Source organism: Myotis lucifugus, unplaced genomic scaffold (assembly GCF_000147115.1).
Source record: "Myotis lucifugus unplaced genomic scaffold, Myoluc2.0 scaffold_29, whole genome shotgun sequence".
In the NCBI taxonomy this organism is placed as follows: domain Eukaryota; kingdom Metazoa; phylum Chordata; class Mammalia; order Chiroptera; family Vespertilionidae; genus Myotis; species Myotis lucifugus.
This window is the reverse complement of record NW_005871077.1, coordinates 3,815,420-3,840,597: the sequence shown is the minus strand read 5'-3', so window position 1 is coordinate 3,840,597 and position 25,178 is coordinate 3,815,420. Positions and strand designations below refer to the sequence as shown.

Below are 25,178 nucleotides of genomic sequence, written 5' to 3'. Positions count from 1 at the left end.
TAGAACTTCCACTCGGCCAGCTTTCCTGTGGTTCTGGATGATAGCTGTTTTGTCTTATAGTTGTAGTTTTAATGTTGTTGTTGGGGGCAGCACGTACAGGTTTATACCTTATGCCGCCATCTTAGTTCTCTCGTGCATATCACTTTTAATTTGAGGTAAAGTTAAGAAGACAGTTGTCTAATAATAAGAAGCATTTAAATCAAGTACTTAAAATCCAAATGGGGGAGTTTGAAGGTTCAATATGGCACTACAATATACTCCAGGCTCATCTTGTATATTTCTTTCCCCAGTACTAGAATCGGCCATTTCACCAAAGAGCCTTGGTTCCTTTATTTGGAGAATGGTATTAGAAGCCAAATCTGGGTGCTACGTGTGCTTGCTGCCTCTAGGCTGTCATTTTTACAGACAGCAAGGAAACATGTGTACTAAGAAGTATATAGATGTTGCTGGAAAGAGGACCTAGCCTTTGGTGGGTTTGCCTAGGGCCGACTGGTAGTACGTGGGTTCTTGACTTCGTGCAGGAAAAATTTCACAACACGAGTCCAGGTGACTATGAGGGAATGTTTATTAAAGCTGGGGACAGTAAAACAAGAAAGGGCTTAGCCTAGAGAAGAAACAATAAGAGAGCTGAGGCTGGGCTGCCCTAGCTCTTGAGAAGTCAGAGAAAAGGGGGCCTTGGGAACAGCTTCAGAGGTGGGCCTGCTGCTGCCCATTGCTCTACTGGTTGTAAGTCTCATGGGGGGTCCCTTAGACTTTAGAACAGCCGTGGGCAAACTACGGCCCGCGGGCCGGATCCGGCCCGTTTGAAATGAATAAAACTAAAAAAAAAAAAAGACCGTACCCTTTTATATAATGATGTTTACTTTGAATTTATATTAGTTCACACAAACACTCCATCCATGCTTTTGTTCCGGCCCTCCGGTCCAGTTTAAGAACCCATTGTGGCCCTCGAGTCAAAAAGTTTGCCCACCCCCTGCTTTAGAAGATGCCTGTGAGGAGAGGGGAAGGGAATGTTATAGGCTGCTTTCGAAAAGAAGAGCGAGTACTGAGTCCTTTGTCTGAGGCTTTAATCTCTTTCTGCAGGTGGGAATCCTAGGGTCAGTCTCAAGGGAGGGTTTCAGCAGAATATTCATCAGTTTTCTAGGTGTGCTTCTCCAGGGCCCTGATCTCCACCTATTGGTCAGTGTTAGGCAAGGGGTCCTTAGTCATTGCCCCTGGTCCTGGTGTCACTGTCTAGTTTTGTTGCTTTTCTGGGTCTGTAGCTGATACAATTGAGGCCTAGATGTTATTTCTAGGGAGGTGACTTTCTGTATCTGCTGTAAATTGCTCTGCCAGTTAGTTCAGCTATCTGTCTCAGTTTCCCTATTCCACATGTCCTGGCTTATTGAACTATCTCATAGACACGTTTCTGTAATTTTAATAATGTAATCACCTGTATCTATGGTAAACTAAAAATGGGCTCATTGATTTCATACTGGTGTCTCCAAGTCTAATCCATTACCACATGGATTACTCTAGCCTTCTCCCCTTGCTTGTCTATAAATTTCTACTCCAACATTGAGAAATCTGGTTCCTACTACCCACATTCCATTTACTTAATTATTCAGCTCCAGCATATATGTATAGCAGTATCAGAATTTCTTTTTAGTTATTTTTTTTTGTTTTTTAAAATATATTTTTAATGATTTCAGGGATGAAGGGAGAGGGAGAGAGAGATAGAAACATCAATGATGAGAGAGAATCATTGATTGACTGCCTCCTGTATGCCCCCCACTGGGGATTGAGCCCACAACCTGGGCATGTGCCCTTGACCAGAATCGAACCCAGGACCCTTCAGTCCACAGGCCAGTACTCTATCCACTGAGCCAAACCAGCAAGGGCCAGTATCAGAATTTTTAATTTACACTCATTTGGGAAACGTTTTTATTTACTACAACATATACTTATGTGCAGTCCCTTTGCCTATATTCTTATACACCCCACTTATTTCCTATATTAATTAGGTCAGCATCTTTCCCTTCCTCCCCTTCAGTGAGATCGATCCATATATTTGTAATCCTGCTAGACTAGCATGTCACATCTACATTCCATCCTGGGATTCCCCTGACCTCGTAACAGTTTTTAAAAATTTTGCATACATTGAAGTTCAGACTTTGTGTTGTAATGATTAATGGGTATGAAAGACTCCCTCTTCTCCCACTCCCAGTAATCACTGTCTCTATAGTTTTGACTTTCGCAGAATGCCATATAATTGAAATCATTCTGTATATGGCTCTTTCAAACTGACTTCTTTCACTTAGCAAAATATATCTAAGCTTTATTTGTGTCTATTCTTGACTTGATAGCTCATTTCTTTTTATCACTGAACTAGAGGACCGGTGCACAAAAATTTGTGCACTCGGGGGGGGGGTGTCCCTCAGCCTGGCCTGTGCCCTCTCGCAGTCTGTGACCCCTCAGGGGATGACCACCTGCTGGCTTAGGCCTGCTCCCTGGGGGATTGGACCTAAGCTGGCAGTCAGACATCCCTCTGGCAGTTCGGGAGCCCTTGGGGATGTCCACTTGCCAGCAGGGAGCAGGCCTAAGCTGCAGTCAGACATCCTTAGCACTGCTGTAGAGGCAGGGATGGCTCAAACCACCACTGCTGTACTGGCAGCTGGCAGCCTGGCTTGTGGCTGAGCAGAGCTCCCCCTGTGGGAGCGCACTGACCAACAGGGGACAGCTCCTGCATTGAGCGTCAGCCCCCTGGTGGTCAGTGTGTGTCATAGTGACCAGTCATTCCCAGTCGTTCTGCTGTTAGGGTCAATTTGCATATTACCCTTTTATTATATAGGATATAGGCCTGTTGCATGGGTGGGGGCCGGCTGGTTTGCCCTGAAGGGTTTCCCGGATCAGGGTGGGGGTCCCACTGGGGTGCCTGGGCAGCCTGGGTGAGGGGCTGATGGCTGTTTGCAGGCTGGCCAAGCCCCCCAGCGAGGATCCTCACCCCAAGAGGGTATGGCCATCCTGGGTGAGGGGCTGATGGCTATTTGCAGGATGGCCACGGCCCCCAGCCACCCAAGCTCCCAGTGGAGGCTGGCTGGAAGCAGGTATCTGGGATTTATTTGTCTTCTATAATTGAAAGTTTGTTGCCTTGAGCAGAGCCCACAGCCGGCCAGAGCAAGCAAGAAGCTTGGCTTCCTCCATCGCCGGGGCTACCAAGCCTTCTGCTTGCTCCAGCTTCGTGGCTGCCGGCTGCCATCTTGGTTGGGTTAATTTGCATATAGTGGCACTGATTGGCTGGTGGGCGTGGCTTGGGGCATAGTGGAGGTGCGGTCAATTTGCATGTTTCTCTTTTATTAGATTAGATAATATTCCATTACAGTTAATCCTTTCTCCTATTGTAGGGCATCTTGTTTGCTTTTAGTTTTTAGAAGTTATAAATAAAGCTGCTATAAACATTTGCTGTAGGACTTTTTGTGGAAATAAATTTTCAACTCATTTGGTTAAATACCCAGGAGTGTGATGGTATGGTAAGACCATATTTATCTTTGTAAGAAACTGCTAAACTGTCTTCTACAGTGGCTGTACCATTTTGCATTCCTACCAGCAATGAATAAAAGTTCCTGTTGCTCTACATCAGGGGTCCTCAAACTATGGCCCGCGGGCCACATGCAAATACAAATATTGTATTTTTTCCAGTTTTGTTTTTTTACTTCAAAATAAGATATGTGCAGTGTGCATAGGAATTTGTTCATAGTTTTTTTTTAAACTATAGTCTGGCCCTCCAATGGTCTGAGGGACAGTGAACTGGCCCCCTGTTTAAAAAGTTTGAGGACCCCTGCTCTACATCCTCACCAGCATTTGGTGTTTTCAGTTTTTTTTTTAGCCATTCTAATGGGTATGTAATGGTATCTTGTTTTAATTTGCAAATTCTTAATGACATGATGTTGATATTTTTTCACGTGCTTACTTGCCATGTTTTCTTTCATGATGTGTTTTCTCAAGATCTTTTTTTCCATGTAAAAATTTTGGTTCATTTTGTTGAGTTTTAAGAGTTCTTTGCATATTTTGGCTACAAGTCCTTCATCAGAGGTCTTTTGCAAATATTTTCTCTTCCTGTGGTTTGTTTTCATTCCCTTAGTGTCTTTCACAGATCAGAAGTTTTAAATTTCAATAAATTTCTACATGGATCATGCAGTTAGTGGGTATATTCAAAAATTCATTGCTGATTCTAAGGTCATATTTTTTCCTTTTTAAATTGGAATATTTTCTCCATTCTTGTATCCAAGAAAAAGTCATGCTCACGCATTTCTGACTAAGAAAGGCTTCATGGCACAAATATTCCTAAAATACCTCATGCACATGTTATTTTTATTGAAATATGCTTGCTTCCCCAAACACTTCTTTGGTTGTTTTCTCATTTTTGTTTCAGATTTAAGTCTTGGTTTTGAGTTTCCTTTACTGGTTTATACTTGACTGTGTTCTCTGCTGCTTTCCAGTTACCCAATCATTTCCTGTATCCTTTCTCCTATTCTATTTTTGTTATTTCTTTATGGCCAGAATAGTTTATAATATTAATTATTTTATTTCCTTTACTTCTTTAGGCCTAAAGAAATGCTTTATATACCTTTTATTCTTAGAAAACAGGGATCATGTATTAAGAAAAAAACACTTAAGTGCCTTATAATGGCTGGCCTATGATGTCTTGTTAACTGTACAGTTTACAGAATTATTCGGTGGAGTAATTTCTGTCACTGGAATTGTTCTTAACATTTTTGTTGTGCTCATTAAGCTTAATTGATTTCTTTAGCAGAGGCCTGTTCAGGGATTGTTAATTTTAAACAAGTACTTTTAAAACTGCTTGGAGGACTTAGTATCAAGAATCAGTGTTTAAATTGTGGTATTTTTAAGTTGGTTAACATTTTCATGTGAAGCTGTGTTAACATTTTATCGTTCGTGTATTAGAATTGCTAAATAGGCTATACCTATATATGGGACTTAAATTGTAAACTTATTAATTATGGATATATTTACTATATTTTTCTTAAGATTTTGTTTACTTTATTTATTTATTTTTTTTAAAATATATTTTATTGATTTTTTTACAGCGAGGAAGGGAGAGGGATAGAGAGTTAGAAACATCGATGAGAGAGAAACATCGATCAGCTGCCTCCTGCACACTCCCCACTGGGGATGTGCCCACAACCAAGGTACATGCCCTTGACCGGAATCGAACCTGGGACCCTTGAGTCCACAGGCTGATGCTCTATCCACTGAGCCAAACCGGTCAGGGCTTGTTTATTTTTTTTTTTAAATATATATATATATATTTCTTTATTGATTTCAGAGAGGAAGGGAGAGGGATAGAGAGATAGAAACACCAATGATGAGAGAGAATCATTGATCGGCTGCCTCCTGTACACCCCCCACTGGGGACCGAGCCAGCAACCCAGGCATGTGCCCTTGGCCAGAATCGAACCCGGGACCCCTCAGTCCGCAGGCTGACGCTCTATCCACTGAGCCAAGCCGGCCAGGGCTTGTTTACTTTTTTGATATAGTTAGTAAGGACACCATACTGAGAGATATAGTTGACTAAGTGGATGTCCTGGAGGAGGAAGATAACATTTGCTGAGCTGTGTAATTTGTGGAGGAAAATATGAGAAAAATTGGCAGACAGAAAGGAGGAGGCTATTCGATTTTAAAATATCATAATAGAAAGTTCTGAATCTGACTTGGAGGAAGAGAAGTAAAAGATATAAGGAGTTGTGTGTTTGTATGTCTATTCTTGTTGAAAAATGAGAGGTGTGCAAAGCCTACATAGGTATTTTTGAAACTGCAAAGAAAAGCAGTTGGTTGGTACTGGGCAGTACCTATGCAAAAACTTTACTTGTACTGGTTAGGTACTAGTTAGTTGTAAGTGTGTGTGTGTGTGTGTGTGTGTGTGTGTGTGTGTGAGAGAGAGAGAGAGAGAGAGATATGAATATGGATGCACGAGTGTGATGATGAGTACAGAATATATTTCAATTAGAGGAGTGTTTTGCTCAGTGGGTGCTGTAGTTGAATAAGATTCTAACCAAAATACTTGAGAGGATAACAGGATAAACCAGTGGTTCTCAACCTTGGCTGCACATTAGAATCCCCTGGGAATCTTTTTAAAAATCCTGATTTCTGGGCCTCATCCTCCGGAAATTCTGTTTCTTTGTTACTAATGTTGTGGCCTCACCCCATAACAAAGAAACAGAATTTCCGGAGGATGAGGCCCAGAAATCAGGATTTTAAAAAGATTCCCAGGTGATTCTAATGTGCAGCCAAGGTTGAGAACCACTGGGATAAACAATGCTCAACCTAATTTAAAGAGAATAATCCACACGTTTGGGGAATGGATGAAGAAACAAGCCAAAACTAAATGTTTTAATACGGCTTATGTTTTTAAAAGTATGTAAGTTATTCACACATTTGCAGATAATTTTCACTGAGATAAGTTTTTAGAGCTACTCCATAGTTATTTTAATTTTCTTTGACTCCATAGTGTATAATAAGGCTTTTATTTATTTATTTATTTATTTATTTTATTTTTTTTTAAATATATTTTATTGATTTTTTACAGAGAGGAAGGGAGAGGGATAGAGAGTTAGAAACATCGATGAGAGAGAAACATCGATCAGCTGCCTCCTGCACACTCCCCACTGGGGACGTGCCCGCAACCAAGGTACATGCCCTTGACCGGAATCGAACCTGGGACCTTTGAGTCTGCAGGCCGACGCTCTATCCACTGAGCCAAACCGGTTAGGGCATAAGGCTTTTATTTTTATTTTTACTTTATCTAACTTTTCCTAGACCTTGGATTGTAATACATAATTTTTGCTATGTGATTTTCTAGAAGTTTATAATTTTACTATAAGTCCAATGCACAAAATTTGTGCAGGAGTAGGCCTTCCTTTCCCTGGCTGCCGGCACCGGCTTCCCTCAGGCCACTGGCAGGCACCCGGGACTCGGGCTTCACCTGGGACCTGGGCTTCCCTCGCAGCCCTGGCTTCCTCCGGAAGGTCGTCCGGAATGACGTCTGGTCTAATTACGCTTTCATTATTATAGATTAGCCTCTCTTAGGGGCTTCACCATTTCATTCCCCATCTACTATCCCAGTATTACCGAGAAATCTATCTCAGCTCCTGTTCTCTTATTACATTGTGCCCACTTTTGCTCATGCCATCTGCCTTGATATCTAACTACCTTTTTTGCATAGGTAGTCTTTTGACTACTTGTCTTCCTTGTCCTCACAGTTCTCATTGCCTTTAACTAAAACTGTAGATTGGATGGATGTCTCATGTTGAACGTGGTTAAATTGACTTCTTTATCTTTCTTCCTAACACCTCCTTCTTACTTCTAGTCACTGGGGAAGGTGTAGTTATAAAACCTGGCAGTGAAAGAGATGGAACATAGACTGACCTTTAACCCAGTGTTGCCTCCCACCCCACAACCCCTCTCTGACTAGCATGAAATCATACAGTTTACTTGTTATTCTTCATACTTTTCTCCATTCCTACGGATAAATGTTTGACCAATTATAGTATGCCTGAGCTACCATAATTTTCTGCATGTACCCTTACTTGTTTCACTATCTTCAAAGGTATTTCTTAAGTTATTTCATTACTTCCTGGAAAGAAAAAGAAAAAGGAGAAAAAACACACCACCGGAGGATAAATATCTCAGTCTGGGATTTTGAAAAGTAGTGAAAAAGATATGTAGGTAAAAAGATTAAAGCACATAGTGACTAATGTCCCAGTAATGCATGAAAATAAAGATTGGGCCTTTGGAAAGTTAGAATTTCTATTTACTGTGAGGGGATATACCATGTGGATTTGCCAGGGCTGGGGTGGGGTAGAGATAGGAAGCGGATTTTGGGATGGTAAGTTTTAGGTATTAAAACATCAAGTGGATTTGGCTATTGTCTGTAGTCACTGTTAATCTAGAAGAATCTCCCTTTTTCATTTTTTTATGAAATTGAATTTTTAAAAAAAGAATTCAGGTCTGTTGTCTAATAGAATGTCTCACATTCTGGATTTGTTTGTATCCTAATGATTAGCAGTAAGGTTAAACCTTTTTTTGGCAAGAGTACAATTTAGGTGACATTGGAACATCTTGTTGCATCCCCTTAGGAGGCATATATATTATCAGGTTGTCTATCCCACTGTTGGTGTTGCTAAGTTTGATCACTTGGTATATTTTCCCATTTATAATTAGTAAGTAATCTGTGGGGAAATGTTAGGGCTACCAATAACTTTCAATATGTGTTTTCATTCTCTTTAACCACTCAATACATAAACTTGAAAAATAGTTGTAATTTTAACAATTTTACAAAAGTTGTTTCTCATGTTATTAGAAGTTTAAAAAGGTATTCTGTCAGAATAAAAATACGAGGCAGAAATGAAGTTAAGACAATGTGGAAATGAAGTAGGAGAGGCAGTGGTAAAGTGTACCTGTGTTTGGAGGATGTTGCTGACACAGTGGTGGCATATAAAATAGTACTGTGTTCCTTGTAGCCAAAAAGTTATGCTTCTAAAATGTGAGCAGCATTGTACTTATAGCTTTCTTTAAGCAATTCTGGCCAAAGTTAATGAACTTTATTTTTTTTTATAGGTTTAAATTAATACTGGATATTTCTGTCTCCTTCTAAGGTAAGTTTTATTTTTATTTTTGAAACAACATTACTGTATTAAATTTGTTATTCACGTAGTTTGTCTAGAAAGTAAATTTTAGTTACTGATGTATCACTAACTTATTTATCAACTGGGCTTATGGGGTTATCTGTCACAGAGAATAATTATCCTCAGGGGAATGCTTATTAGTTACTGCACATATAGCATACAGTAATATGCCCAGTACTTGGGTGCTGAGGAAAATTGGCAGGTTGCCATGGGACCTTGGGTAAATATTTTTGGTATGCTTAATATTCAGATTGCTAAGGTTTGATCTGTGAGCTTTGGGTTGAGTGTATTAGTTTCCTAGGGCTGCTGTAATAGAGTGTACAAAATGAGTGGCTTAAAACAACAAAAATTTATTCTCTCACAGTTCTGGAAGCTAGCTGTCCAAAATAAAGGCATCAATAAGTCTGCTCTCCCTCTGAAGGCTCTAGGGGAGGGTCCTTTCTTGCTTCTTCCCACCATCCTTGGCATTTTGGCTTATACCTGAATCACTCCAATTTCTGCCTTTGTGTTCATATGGGCTTTTTTCTTCTGGGTCTCCTCTCCTGGTTTTCGAATCTCCCTCTCCTTATGAAGACACCAGTCATTGGATTTTGGGGCTCGCCCTAATCATGTATAACTTCATCTTAAATAGATTACATCTGCACAGACCCTATTTCCAAATAAGGTCTTTGCAGGTCCTGGCTTTAGGACTTCAACATACCTTTTTTGGGGGAAGACACTTCATCCCACTGGTTGTGGCTTGACTTGAGTTGTAGTAATATTGCAATGCTATGATCATTTTGAAGTTTGAATGTTGTGTTCTATGAGGTACAAAATATTTTGGAATTTGTATAGAAATTAAAGTGAAAACTAGAGCACTGACTGGGTGACTCACTTGGTTGGAGCATCGTCCCATACACCAAAAGGTTGTGGGTTCGAGTCCCGATCAGGGCACATACCTAGGTTGCAGGTTCAGTCCCCGGTTGGGGTGCATATGGCAGGCAACTGATCTATGTTTCTCTCTCATATCGATGTTTCTCTCTCTCGCACCAATAAACATATCTTCAGGTGAGGATTAAAAAAAACAAAGTAAAAACTAAATTTCTTAAGCCAATTTAGGGCTATTTTTAATAGACTTTGAATGGATTTGGGGTGGTGGCGGTAGATTTTTAACATTTACTAATACAAATACTGATTATTTGTTGGCATTTGTGGGATTCAACCTAACAAGAATCATGGCCCTCCTGAGGTAGACATAAAAGGAAAACAAAGTAAATTAGCAGATTCTTTTTCAGTGTATTTTGTCTAACAATAACAATGCTGTATTTTTTATATTAGGAAATGAAACGTATAATTGGATAACTTTTTAAAAAATATATTTTCATTGATTTCAGAGAGGAAGGGAGAAGGAGAGAGAGAGAAACATAAATGATTAGAGAGAATCATTGCCTCCTGTATGCCCTCCACTGGGGATTGAGCCCGAAATCTGAGCATGTGCCCTGACGGGAATCGAATTGTGACTTCCTGATTCATAGGTCGGTGCTCAATCACTGTGCAACACTGTCTGGGCTGGATAGTGTTTTTTAAAACTCATTAATGCTCTTGATCATTTTAAAAAATGAAGAGTACAATTTCATTGAAATTCAGCTCCAACTTCAAAGATGATCTTAGCTAAGGCATACAGTGAACCTAGATCAGTGCCTGGCCCATGGGAAGTGCCTATTATTACTGAGCCTTTCTAAGAAAGTGAAGGAGGTTTGAGGTAGTCATGAAAAGAAGGAAAGGTCTCATCTCTTATTTTTGACAGTCTTGTGTCTGACTGGTTAATAGTGTATTTACTATTCCAGTTATTGGTTTGGTATTGGTCATAAATGACTGAAAAAAGTACATTACAGTATTATGAAGAGTTTTCTAATATAGGACAATAGAAAACGTTAGATTCATGTTTACTTTCTGAGTTTGAGATTTGCAGGTAATAAATGGCTTGTATTATGTGATGCTTGTGAGTAAATATAAAAAATCCAGACTCTATTAACTTGTTTCTTCATTCTGTTCTTCTGTTTAAATAACAATAGCCATATTAATCCAACAAGACATAAGGCGATCATGTGGCATACCATGCTTTTTGAGAGGTGAATATTATTGAATAAAAATGGCTGACAGAAGTGGCAAGATTGTTTCAGGACAAGTGTATATCGAAGTGGAATATGATTATGAATATGAAGCAAAGGACAGAAAGATTGTGATAAGACAAGGGGAACGATACATATTGGTGAAAAAGACGAATGATGACTGGTGGCAAGTCAAACCAGATGAGAATTCTAAAGCATTTTATGTGCCAGCCCAATATGTTAAGGAAGTCACCCGCAAAGCTCTGATGCCGCCTGTTAAACAGGCAGCTGGACTGCCAAATAATTCTATGAAAGTGATCCAGAGTCTGCATCTTCAGAGATCAACAGAAAATGTGAACAAATTGCCTGAGCTTTCAAGTTTTGGAAAGCCATCATTGTCTATTCAAGGAACAGGTCTTATTCGTGATGCCAATCAGAATTTTGGATCCAATTATGATCCAAGTCAAACTGTCAACCTAAGCCTGGACCTCACCCACAATAATGGAAAGTTTAGCAGTGATTCACATTCACCTAAAGTTTCCAGCCAGAATAGGACACGCTTATTTGGTCACTTTCCTGGCCCAGAGTTCTTGGACATAGAGAAAACTAGCTTCTCCCAGGAACAGTCTTGCGATTCAGCAGAAGTCTCAGAAAGGGCCCATCAGGATTCTGAGTCTGGTGATGAACTTAGCAGCAGCTCCACGGAACAGATAAGGGTAAGATTAAAAGTAGAATGATGAAACACTTGTACCTTAATAAAAATATTAATTACAGATTTTACTTTAATTAAAAGATCTTTGTAAGAATTAAGAATCATTTGTTTTACTTTATGTTTACAAAATACATGGGTTCCATCCTGAATTAAAGAGATAGAGAATATGGTAAATAATTTGTAGAGTTCACTTTATGGTTTCCACAATTCTTGGACGTTTACAGGACTAGAACTACTCTATGTGCGGAAAAAATTTTTCTCTCTATTGATTAGCATGAGATAGAAAGATCTTACTTAATTTACCCAGTGATGATATTTCTCTTATTAGAAAAAGTTTGTTTTCTAGCAGTACTCATTTTGACTAGTTTCTGATAAGTTTCCAGGTAATGGATGTACGGGGAAAGATGTCACTGGAATATTAACCACTAACTCTTGTTGTACAAAACTTATTTATTAACCTGGACTATTAAGAAAAACAAAGCTCACAAACCTTTACCTCCATTCATGCACTTTTGTGTCTTAAGTGTCTATGTATCCATGCTTATTTGCATTGCTTGGAAGAAATTTTATGTGTCTGTGGTTTGGTTTCTAAAATTTTTCCTTACCTAACTTTATTTTGAGATTAGTTTATGCCAGTTTATTAGTCAGGTATAGTGAAGTAATTTTAAAAGCACATGCCTGAAATTGAAACTTAAATGTATAGGTTGTCCCCCAAAAATGTATACATACTTTGAATGATTGTAAAGTCAGTGCTTATTAACATACAACTCATTTTCAAAATTAAGCTAGTTATCAGCTGTTAAAATGTGTATATATTTTATTGGGGACACCCTATATTTGGAAAAGTCTAATTTTAAGTGCACTTGAAAATGCTAAGGTTGTGGGTTTGATCCCTGGTCAGGGCACATACAAGAATCAACCAATGAGTGCATAAATAAGTAGAACAACAAATAGATGTTTTTCTCTCCCTCTCTCTCCCTTGTCTCTCTCTCCCTCTCCCCTTTTCTCCCTCCTTCCTTCTCTCCCTCTGTCCCTCCCTCCCCCTCTGCCTTCCTCTCTCTCTAAAATCTATATACTAATATGCTAATTAGTCCAGATGGCAGAATGACCTTGGGGAACGACCTTGGGGAACGACCAGTGGGTGGGGGGTGGGGCCTTGGGGCCTCGAGGCAGCCGGGGCCACGAGGGCCGAGCCCCTTGCATGAATTTCGTGCATCGGGCCTCTAGTTGGTGTATAAAAAGGCCATAGATTTCTGGGTGTTAATTTTTGTATCCTGCTACATTGCCGACTTCATTTATTAAGTCTAATAATTTTTTGATGGAGTCTTTAGGGTTTTGTATGTACACTATCATGTTATCTGCGAATAAGGACAGTTTTACTTCTTCTTTTCCAATTTTGATATCTTTTGTTTCTTCTTCTTCTCTAATCACTATGGCTAGCACTTCCAGTATTATGTTGAACAGGAGTGGTAAAAATGGGCATCCCTGTTTTGTTCCCATTCTCAGGTGAAATGGTTTTAGTTTTTGCTCATTACGTATGATGTTGGCTGTAGGTTTGTCATATAAGGCTTTTATTATGTTGAGGTATGATCCCTCTATTCCCACTTTGCTGAGGGTTTTCATCAAGAAAGGGTGTTGGATTTTGTCAAATGCTTTTTCTGCATCAGTTGACATGACTGATTTTTTTTATGTGATGTATCACGTTTATTGATTTGCATATATTGTACTATCCTTGCATCCCCGGGATAAATCTTACTTGACCATGGTGTATGATCTTTCTGATGTAATGCTGCATCTGATTTGCTAGAATTTTGTTGAGGATTTTGGCATCTGTGTTCGTGAGGGATATTGGCCTGTAATTCTCTTTCTTTGTGTTGTCTTTATCTGGTTTTGGTATTAGGGTAGTGCTGGCTTCATAGAATGAGCTTGGAAGTGTTCCTTCCTCTTCAATTTTTTTGCAATAGTTTGAGGAGGATAAGTTTTAGTTCTTTGAATGTTTGGTAAAACTCTCCTGTGAAGCCGTTTGGCCCCGGGCTCTTGTTTGCTGGAAGCTTTTTGATGACCGCTTCAATTTCTGAGGATATTTTCTTTTTCTTTCCATTGATTTTTAGAGATTGGAAGAGAGAGGGAAAGACAGAGAGAAATATTGATGTGAGAGAAACAAATGCCCTTGACCGTAATTGAACCTGGGACCTTTCAGTCCACAGGCCGGTGCTCTATCCACTGAGCCAAACCTGCTAGGGCTAGTATTTTTATTATTATTTTCACCATCAAATCTGTAAGTACACCTATATTAGCAATCATCATTATCCCCAGTATAATGCAAGTGTTGTCTCTCCTATCAAAGGACAGTCTCTGGATTTGCTTTTCCCTTTCTTCCACAAACCTTTTGCTAAAAGTTATATCGCATTGTGCTCATGTGGCTGTAGACTCATTATTTTCCAAGTTTTTTCATCAGTATTTAAATTTGCTCCTGTGTTTCCCATCTTAGTAAAGATCTTCAATGATACCTTTCCCTCAGTATCACTTACCAGTACTACCCTTTCCCTTTACTGGCAACTTATGGAAAGAGTTGTAGAGACTTACTTCTCTGCATTTGCTCATTTCCCACTCATTGCTTAAGCTATTTTAATATGTCTTATGACTCCACCAAGCCACCTAAATGTCTTGCAAAACTATGATATCACAATCAGGATACTTACCTTGTACAGTAGAGATACTGAGCATTTCCATCATCACAAGGATCATTTATGGTTTCCTTTTATAGCCACACCCTCTTCCCTCCCACCCCCACCATTCATTAACCCCTGGTCACCAATGATATACTCTCCATTTAAAAATTTTTGGTATTTCAAGAATGTTATCTAAAGGTAGTCGTATGCTATATAATCTTTTGGGATTGGCTTTATCATTCAGTACAATTCTCTGGAGATTCTGTTTGTTGTGTGAATTAGTATTTGTTCTTTTTATTGCTGACTAGTATTCTGTGGTATGGATATACCATACTTTGTTTCACCATTCACCCATTGAAGAAATCTGGGTTTCCAATTTAGGCTGTTGCAAACAAAGCTACTATAAACATTTCTGCATAAGTTTTGTATGAATATAACATTTTATATCTCTAGCATAATTGCCCACGAGTATAATTGCTGATGGGAGTTGGATGTTTAATTTTTTAAGAGACAACCAAACTGTGTTCTAGAGTTGCTGTATCATTTTATGTTCCTACCAACAATGTTTGTGATCCAATTTCTCTGCATGCTCACCAGCATTTGGTGTTGTCACTTCTTTATTTGAGCCATTCTGATAGGTGTGTAATGTCTCATGATTTTAATTTGCATTTCCCAAATAGCTAATGATGTTGAACATCTTTACATGAGCTTATTTTCCATCAGTAGATCCTTTTCATTGAAATGTATCTTTATGTCTTTTTGCCCATTTTCTAATTGGGCTGTTTTTGTACAGTTGAGTTTGGAGAGTTCTTTATATAGTCTAGGTACTAGTCATATTAGATACATGATTTGCAGATATTTTCTCCTAATGTGTAGCTTGTCTTTTCATCCTCTGAAGCAGATTCTTTTGCAGAGCAAAAGTTTTTAATTTTGAAGTCCAATTTACTTTTCCTTTTGTGGATCATGCTTTTGTGTCAAGTGTAAGAACTCATTGCATAGCTCTATTATCTTTCTCCAGGGAAACAGAACCAATAGAGTGTGAGTGTATGTGTGTGTGTGTTTGTGTGTGTGTGTATGTAGAGAGACATTTATTTTAAGAAATTGGCTTATGTGATTATGAAGGCTGGCAAGAACAAAATCTGCAGAGTAGGATAATATGCTGAAGACCCAGGGAAGAGCTAGTGTTGAAGTTCAAATCTGAAGGTCAACTGGAAGAATTTATTCTTGCATGGGGTGGGTGGCAGTTTTTTGTTCTATTCAGGTCTTCAACTGATTGGATGAGGCCTTCCATATTGGGGGGGGCAATCTGATTTACTTAAAAGTCCACCTATTTAAATGTTAATTATAAATCTAAAAACACTCTTACAGAAACATCCAGAATAATGTTATACCAATATCTGGCCCAGCTGAATTGATCACAGTAGGCCTGGATGGATCCTAAAGATTTTCCCCATTTTTTTCCCCCTAAAAGTTTATAGTTTTACATTTTATATTTGAATCTGTGATCCATTTTTATATAAGGTGTGAAGTTAAATAACAGTTTACTTATCAATTTTTTTGGCTTATGGATATTTAATTATTACAGTACTGTTTGTTGAAAAGGCTGTCTTTCCTATAATAAATTGCTTGTACACATTTGTCAAAAATCAGATGTCCATATTTATGTGGGTATATTTCTGTTTCATCCATATACAGAGTGGGCAAATGTAGGTTTACAGTTGTTCATATGGAAAATAATACAATAATTAATAAATAATAATACAAGAATAAACTCTGTTTCGTAAATCTCACCCTGTATGTCTGTCCTTTCTCTAATACCACACAGCCTTGATTGCTTTAGCAATATCATAAGTCTTGAAATTCTCCCACTTTATTATTCTTTTTCAAAATTGTTTTAGCTATTGTAGTAGGCTGAAAAATACCCACCAAAGATTTCAGGTCCTACTCCCGGGAATGTTTAAATGTTAGCTTTTTGAATAGAAGGTCTTTGAAGATATTAAATTAAAGGTTTTGAGATTAGAACATTATCCTGGACCCTGCATGCAATCACAGATCTCATTGGAGAGGCAGAGGAGGCACCACACACAGAGAAGGTGGAACAGAGAGGAATTCAAAGATGTTGGCCTTGAAGATAGGAGTGATGTGGCCATAAGCCAAGGAGTGCCAGTTGCCACCAGCCAAGGGGTGCCAGTGCCACCAGAAGCTGGAATAGGCAAAGAAAGAATTCTCTCCTGGAGCCTTTGGAGGGAGTGTAGCCCTGCCAAGGTGTTAATTTCAGCCCAGTGATACTAATTTGGACTTTGGGCCTCCAGACAGTGAGGGAATAAGTTTCTTATTGTTTTAAGCCAGTTTGTGGTAAGTTGTTACTGCATCCACAGGAAATAATACAGCTATTCTAGTGCTTTTGCTTTTCCTTATAACTTTTAGAATGATCTGGTCTATATCAACAAAACCTCTTGCTGGGATTTTGATAGGAGTTGCATTAACCTGTATGTCATTTTGAAGAAAATGGACATTTTTACTATGTAGAGTCTTCCAATCCATGTATATTGTATATCTCTCATTTATATAGATCTTTTTTGATTTCTGTAATTAGCACTTGTAAGTTTCAAGATAAAACCTGTCTGGTTTTCTTAGATTTATACCTAAGTATTTTAATTTGGGGGGGCAATTTTAAATGATATTGTGTTTTTAATTTTGGTATTCACACATCCATTTGTAGTATGTAGAAATACAGTTAATTTATTTTTATTCTTTTTTTTTTAAAAAAAATTAAATCTTTATTGTTCAGATTATTACAGTTGTTCCTCTTTTTTACCCCATAGCTCCTCTCCACCCGGTTCCCACCCCACTCTCTGCCCTTACCTCTCCCCCCTCCCCACTGTCCTCATCCATAGGTGTACGATTTTTGTCCAGTCTCTTCCCCCACCCCCCGCACCCCTTTCCCTCCCGAGAATAGTCAGTCCACTCCCTTTCTATGCCCCTGATTCTATTATATTCACCAGTTTATTCTGTTCATCAGATTATTTATTCACTTGATTTTTAGATTCACTTGTTGATAGATGTGTATTTGTTGTTCATAATTTGTATCTTTACCTTTTTCTTCTTCTTCCTCTTCTTAAAGGATACCTTTCAGCATTTCATATAATACTGGTTTGGTGGTGATGAACTCCTTTAGCTTTTTCTTATCTGTGAAGCTCTTTATCTGACCTTCAATTCTAAATGATAGCTTTGCTGGGTAAAGTAATCTTGGTTGTAGGTTCTTGCTATTCATCACTTTGAATATTTCTTGCCACTCCCTTCTGGCCTGCAAAGTTTCTGTTGAGAAATCAGCTGACAGTCATATGGGTACTCCCTTTTAGGTAACTGACTGTCTTTCTCTTGCTGCTTTTAAGATTCTCTCTTTGTCTTTTGCCCTTGGCATTTTAATTATGATGTGTCTTGGTGTGGTCCTCTTTGGATTCCTTTTGTTTGGGGTTCTCTGCGCTTCTTGGACTTGTAAGTCTATTTCTTTCACCAGGTAGGGGAAGTTTTCTATCATTATTTCTTCAAATAGGTTTTCAATATCTTGCTCTCTCTCTTCTTCTGGCACCCCCATAATTTGGATGTTGGTACGTCTGAAGTTGTCCCAGAGGCTCCTTACACTATCTTCATATTTTTGGATTCTTTTTTCTTTTTGCTTTTCCAGTTGGGTGTTTTTTGCTTCTTCGTATTTCAGATCTTTGACTTGATTCTTGCGATCCTCTAGTCTGCTGTTGGAAGTCTGTATAATATTCTTTATTTCAGTCAGTGAATGCTTAATTTCTAGTTGGTCCTTTTTCACAACCTCGAGGATCTCACTAGACTTATTGAGGATCTCATTAAATTTATCGGCGGTCTCACTAGATTTCTTGAGTGTCTCACTAAGTTTATCGGCGGTTTCTAGAAAATTGTTGAAAAACCTTATAAGTGTGGTTTTGAACTCTATATCCAGTAGTTTGCTTTCCTCCATTTCTGTCATTTGTGACCTGTTTCTTTGTCTCCGCATTTTTTATGCTTCCCTGTGTTGATAGAGTGGCTTTCTGAGCTAGGTGTCCTATAGGGCCCAGTGGCTCAGCCTCCCCAATTACCTGAGGTGGACACTCTTGGAGCACCCCTTTGTGGGCTTTGTGCACAGTCTTGTTGTAGTTAAGCCTTGATTGTTGTAGGTATCACTGGGAGGAATTGACCTCCAGGCCAATTGTCTGTGAGAATCAGCTGTGTCTACGGTGGGAGAACTTCTAAGCTGAAGACACTCTTCTGGGGCAAGACTTGCTTCAGTGGGGCTTTGGTGCTCACTGAGTCTGCCCCCTGAGTGTGTCCCTTATGGATCTGAGGAGTTGTAATCTGGATGGTCCCACTCTGACCACTGGGTACACTGGCTCTTGGATCGCTAAGGAGGTGCTAATTTAGCCTCTGCCTGAGGCTACCCAGCAGGAGCTCAGCTGTGAAGGAATGCAAGCTGCTGTGGGGCCTTGGGCCAGCTGCAGTTGGTTAGGTAATTTTCAGATTGCAAAGGGCCAGGCCTTTCATATGCAAAAGCCGGCGCACAGCTTGGGCGGGGTGGGGTCCCAGGGGATCAGCAGGGTGGAGCAAGCAGCTATGGCTGCTCCTCAGCCCTGCCCTAGGAGGCCCCGCTTCTCAGTGTCCCAGTAATTGCTGCAAGCACCTCTGAGAGAAAGCCGCCCTCGAGGTCCGACCGATGCCAGACAGCCTCTCCCCGTTTGAGTCTGGATCCCCAGAGACTCGCCTGGAACTGGATTTCAGAGCAGTTGGGAGCTTGAGACTCCCTCCCGATTGAAAAAGACAACCGTGTTCTCAGCCGCTAGCCCTTTCCGCGTGTGCCTCCGTACCTCTGCACTTTACTTCCACACTGCACCTCCTCTGAGTCTCGGTATGCTTTTCTCTTTCCTTCTAGTTGTAGAATTTCCAATCAGCCAGCCTTCCTGTGGTTCTAGATGATGTCTGTTTTATCTTTTAGTTGTATTTTTGAAGTGGTTGTGCGAGGCAGCAATTTCCGGTGTTTACCTATGCCGTCATCGAGTAGGTAGACTTTTTAGATTGTCTTCTTTCACTTAGCAGTGTGTATTTAAGATTCATCCACGCTTGAGAACATTTCTTTTATTGCTGAGTAACTTGTTATAGTGATGTATCACAGTTTGTTTATATATTTATCTTTGAAGGACATCTCGGTTGCTTCCAGTTTTTGGAAATTTTGAATAAAACTGCTAGAAATATTTGTATTCAGGCTTTTGTGTAGACATATATTTCAGATCATTTTGGTAGATACCTAAAATCAGTTGGGTAAATATCTCAGATTGCTATAGTATGATAAGGTAATATTTACCCTTATAAGAAACTGCCAAACTGTTTTTCAAAGTGGCTATTCCATTTTGTGTTCCCATCAGCAGTGAATGAGAGTTTCTCATTTTCCACATCTTCTTGATCATTTGGTATTGCCAATTTTTTTATTTTTAGCCGTTCTAATAATATGTAATATCTTGTTTTAATTTGCATTCACTAATGACAAGTGATATTGAGCATCTTTTCATGTGCTTATTTTGTGCCTTTGTATCTTCTTTGAGGTGTGTCTAGATCTTTGTTTGTTTTGAAATTGGGTGTATTTTCTTATTGTTGAGTTTTAAGAGTTCCTTGTATGTTTTCGGTACAAAGCCTTCACCACCCTATTGTCTGTATCCATGGATAATGCATGTAAGTTCTTTGGTTAATATCTTCCCCAACCCCAGATTCTGTATTGTTTTTTTTTGGTCTCTATGTCATTTATTTCTGCTCTAATCTTTATTATCTCCTTCCTTCTGCTCACTCTGGGGTTTTCTTGTTGCTCTCTTTCTAATTCTTTGAGTTGAAGAGTTAGATGATTTACTACCATTTTTTCTTGTTTTTTGAGATAGGTATGTAGAGCTATAAACTTCCCTCTCAGGACTGCTTTCATTGTGTCCCATAGGTTTTGGATTGTTGTGTTTTCATTGTCATTAGTGTCCAGGATGTTTTTAATTTCTTCTTTGATCTCATTGGTAACCCAATCAATATTTAATAACATGCTATTCAGCTTCCAAGTGTTTGAGTATTTTGGGTTGTTTTTATTGTAGTTTATTTCTAACATTATGCCATTGTGGTCTGAGAAGATGCTTTTTATGATTTCAATCTTCTTGAATTTGTGGAGACTTTGCTTGTGACCCAATATGTGGTCTATTTTTGAATATGTCCCATGAGCACCTGAGAGGAATGTATATTCCATGGCTTTGGGGTGAAGTGTTCTGAAGATGTCAATTAAGTCCATCTGATCTAGTGAGTCATTTAGGATTGCTGTTTCTTTGCTGATTGTTTGTCTAGAGGATTTATCCAGTGATGTCAGTGGTGCATTAAAGTCCCCTACTCTGATTGTATTGTTGTCGATCTCTCCTTTGATATCTTCCAGGAGTTTTTTTATGAATTTGGGTGCTCCTGCATTGGGTGCATATATGTTTACCAGGGTTATATCTTCTTGTTGTATTGATCCCTTTAGTATTATGAAGTGGCCTTCCTTATCTCTTGTTATGGCCTTCACTTTGAGATGTATTTTGTCCGATATAAGTATTGCTACCCCAGCTTTCTTTTCCTTTCCATTTGCCTGAAAGATATTTTCCATCCCTTCACTTTCAGTCTGTGTGAGTCCCTTCTAATGAGGTGGGTCTCTTGTAGACAGCAGATGTATGGGTCATGTTTTTTTATCCATTCAGCCACTCGATGTCTTTTGGTTGCAGCATTTAGTCCGTTTACATTTAAAGTTATTATTGAAAGGTACTTGTTTGTAGCCATTTCTTTTTTTGTGTGTGGCTGTTTTCTTTCTGAGCTTTTTATTTCTTCTTTTTACACCAGTCCCTTTAGCATTTCTTGCATGGCTGGCTTGGTGGTGATAAACTCCCTTAGCCTTTTTTTGTCTGTGAAGCTTCTTATTTCCCCTTCAATTTTGAATGATAGCCTTGCTGGATAGAGTATTCTTGGATTCAGTCCTTTGCTTTGCATCACTTTGTAAATTTCCGTCCATTCTTTTCTGGCCTGATGTGTTTCTGTTGAGAAATCATTTGATAATCTAATGGGAGATCCCTTGTATGTAACTTTCCGTCTCTCTCTTGCAGCCTGTAAGATTCTCTCTTTGTCCTCAACATTTGCCATGGTAATTATGATGTGTCTTGGTGTGGGTCTTTTCAGGTTCACCTTGTTTGGGACTCTCTGTGCTTGTGTGACTTTTTTCTTCCCCCCCTCAGGGAAGTTTTCTGATATTATTTCTTCGAATAGGTTTTCTAATCCTTGTTCATCTTTCTGTTGTTCTGGCACCCCTATTATTCGTATGTTGTTTTGTTCCATGTTGTCCCAAAGCTCCTTTAGGCTCTCCTCCTGTCTTTTAATTTTTTTCTCCAATTGCAGTACAGTTTGGGTGTGTTTTGCTTCCTTGTCCTCTAATTCACTAATTCGCTCCTCCGCTTCTCCCTAGTCTACTGTTGATACTTTCAATGGTGTTTTTTATTGCAGCTATATCGCTCTTCATTTCTTCTTGGGTCTTACTTAAGTTGTTGATTTTTTCATCTGTTTCTTCTAGTTTCTTGCATATGGTATTGATTTTTTCCTCCGTCCGGTGTATGCACTCTAGGACCCTTATTCTGAATTCTTTTTCCGTCATGTTGCATGCCTCTGTCTCACTTAGCTGCTTTTCTGGCTAGTTCTCCTTTTCTTTCCTTTGGGGGTTTCTTTGTCTACCCATGTTTGATCTCACTGACATATCTAGTTGTTGAGTCGTTCAGTGGCTGCTCCCTGGGTAGCAGTGGCTCCTCGGGCTGTGGTTGCTCCTTGAGCGGTTGTGGTAGCAGCTGCTTCTCCATTGATAGCAGGTCCTCTGGTGGGTGCTGTTCACAGCTGTGGTGGCTCTTCTGGCTGGTGGAGGGAGGCTTCACACACAGTAACTGTTCCCCAGACAGAGCATGTGGTGATCAGGAGGCCGCTGTTGCTTGGATCTTTTCGTGGGGGAAGCAGGGCTCGTCTGAGTTCATTTAGTCGCGCTGCTTGAGAGCCGTTGCCCCCGGGTTAGTAGCCGATCTCTGGATGCCGGTAACAGCTGAGGAACACGATTCTGTTGGTTTCTTTTCCTGTGACCATGCAGAAGCTGTTCTCTGTGAAAATAACTCGGAAGCCACAGAGGTGTTCCTGATGCAGCCTGGGTTCTGGAGTGCTCCGGCGCGCACTCCCCCGCGGTGAACCCTGCTCCGCTCGCACCCGGCGCCGCTCACGCCTCTCGGGTTTGCATCTGCTTGCACGCACGTTCGGACACCGATCCCGTCCCTCCCGCGCCCTCCCAGCTACTCTCCCACCCACTTTCCAGAAGAATCGCTGCCACACTTTGCTCGCTTGCCCTGCACCAGCCAGCTAGCTGTCCCCCCGGCCGCTGCCTCTGTTAGTCTAATTTTTTAATCTTTAATTTCTTTATTGGTTAAGGTATTACAAATGTGTCCTCACCCCCCCATTAACCCCCAACCTCCCCCCCCCCAACTCATGCTCTCATCCCCCTGTTGTCTGTGTCCATTGGTTTGGCTTATATGTATGCATACAGGTCCTTTGGTTGATCTCTTCCCCTTACCCCCACCCTCCCCTACTTTGCCTCCAGGGATTGATAGTCTGATCGCTGTTTCTCTATCTCTGGATCTGTCCCTGTTCATCAGTCTATGTTGTTATCTATATTCCACAAATGAGTGAGATCATGTGGTATTTATCTTTCTCTGACCGGCTTATTTCACTTAGCATAATGCTCTCCAGTTCCATCCATGCTGTTGCAAATGGCAAGAATTCCTTCTTTTTTACCGCAGCATAGTATTCCATTGTCTAGGTCAGTGATAGCGAACCTTTTGAGCTCGGCGTGTCAGTATTTTGAAAAACCCTAACTTAACTCTGGTGCCGTGTCACATATAGAAATTTTTTGGTATTTGCAACCATAGTAAAACAAAGACTTATATTTTTGATATTTATTTTATATATTTAAATGCCATTTAACAAAGAAAAATCAACCAAAAAAATGAGTTCGCGTGTCACCTCTGACACGCGTGTCATAGGTTCACCATCACTGGTGTAGATGTACCACAGTTTTTTAATCCACTCATCTGCTGATGGGCACTTAGGCTGTTTCCAAATCTTAGCTATGGTGAATTGTGCTGCTATGAACATAGGGGTGTACATATCCTTTCTGATTGGTGTTTCTGGCTTCTTGGGGTATATTCCTAGAAGTGGGATCACTGGGTCTAATGGGAGTTCCATTTTTAGTTTTTTGAGGAAACTGCATACTGTTCTCCACAGTGGCTGCACCAGTCTGCATTCCCACCAGCAGGGCAGAAGGGTTCCTTTTTCTCCACATCCTCTCCAACACTTGTCGTTAGTTGATTTGTTGATGATAGCCATTCTGACAGGTGTGAGATGATACTGCATTGTCATTTTGATTTGCATCTCTTGTATAATTAGTGATTTTGAGCATGTTTTCATATGTCTTTCGGCCTTCAGTATGTTTTCTTTGGAAAAGTGTCTCTTTAGGTCTGTTGCCCATTTTTTGATTGGATTGTTTATCTTTTGTTAAGTTGTATGAGTTCCCTGTAAATGTTGGAGATTAAACCCTTATCGGTGATATCATTGGCAAATATGTTCTCCCATGCAGTGGGCTTTCTAGTTGTTTGGTTGATGGTGTCCTTTGCTGTGCAAAAGCTTTTTATTTTGATGTAGTCCCATTTGTTTATTTTCTCTTTAGTTTCCATTGCCCTAGGAGCAGTATCATGGAAGAAATTCCTTCGGCATATATTTTCGATTTCGCTGCCTGTGGATTCCTCTAGTATTTTTATGGTTTCCTGTCTTACGTTTAAGTCTTTTATCCATTTTGAGTTTATATTTGTGTATGGTGTGAGTTGGTGGTCTAATTTCATCTTTTTACATGTATCTGTTCATATTTTCCAACACCACTTATTGAAGAGACTGTCTTTTTTTTTTTTAATATACTTTATTGACTTTTTACATAGAGGAAGAGAGAGGGATATAGAGTTAGAAACATCGATGAGAGAGAAACATCAATCAGCTACCTTCTGCACACTCCCTACTGGGCATGTGCCCGCAACCAAGGCACATGCCCTTGACCAGAATCGAACCCGGGACCCTTCAGTCCGCAGGCCGACACTCTATCCACTGAGCCAGAGCAGCTAGGGGTGAAGAGACTGTCTTGACTCCAATGTATGCTCTTGCCTCCTTTGTCGAATATTAATTGGGCATAGTGGTTTGGGTCGATTTTTGGGTTCTCTATTCTATTCCATTGATCTATATGTCTGTTCTTGTGCAGTACCAAGCTGTTTTAAGAACAGTGGCTTTGTAATACAGCTTGATATCTGGTATTGAGATCCCACCTACTTATTTTTCTTTCTCAGGATTGCTGCAGCTATTCGAGCTCTTTTTTTAATTCCAGATGAATTTTTGGAACGTTCGTTCTAGATCTGTGAAATATGCCATTGGTATTTTAATGGGGATTGCATTGAATCTATAGATTGCTTTGGGTAGTATGGACATTTTGATGATGTTGATTCTACCAATCCATGAACACGGTATGCTCTTCCATCTGTTTATGTCTTCCTCTATCTCGTTTTTCAGTGTCCTGTAATTTTTTGCGTATAAGTCTTTTACCTCCTTAGTTAAGTTTATTCCTAGGTATCTTAATTTTTTTGGTGCGATGGTAAATGGGATTGCTGTTTTAGTCTCACTTTCTGTAAGTTCACTATTGGTGTAAAGAAATGCCTTAGATTTCTTGGCATTAATTTTGTATCCTGCTACATTGCCGAATTCATTTATTAAGTCTAATAATTTTTTGATGGAGTCTTTAGGGTTTTTTATGTACAGTATCATGTCATCTGCAAATAATGACAGTTTTACTTCTTCTTTTCTAATTTGGATGCCTTTTATTTCTTCTTCTTGTCCGATCGCAGTG

General features: G+C 39.7%; 1 protein-coding gene across 15 annotated transcripts in view; it reads left to right on the top strand.

Moving 5' to 3' along the window:
- Window positions 1-25,178, top strand: part of ARHGAP12 (Rho GTPase activating protein 12) — a 179,244-nt gene that overhangs the window by 12,091 nt on the left and 141,975 nt on the right. For 11 of the 15 annotated variants that reach the window (XM_023752210.1, XM_023752206.1, XM_023752208.1 and 8 more), the window contains 2 exons: window positions 8,617-8,654; window positions 10,739-11,490. The exons of 1 other annotated variant lie outside the window; for it this stretch is intronic. In XM_023752210.1, coding sequence (XP_023607978.1) covers window positions 10,816-11,490 — 675 coding nt within the window. In that variant the 5' untranslated portion in view covers window positions 8,617-8,654; window positions 10,739-10,815. Of the gene's footprint in view, window positions 1-7,606; window positions 7,726-8,616; window positions 8,655-10,738; window positions 11,491-25,178 lie in introns of those variants that run through there. 3 more of the 15 variants (XM_023752205.1, XM_023752204.1, XM_023752216.1) reach the window with 3 other exon arrangements.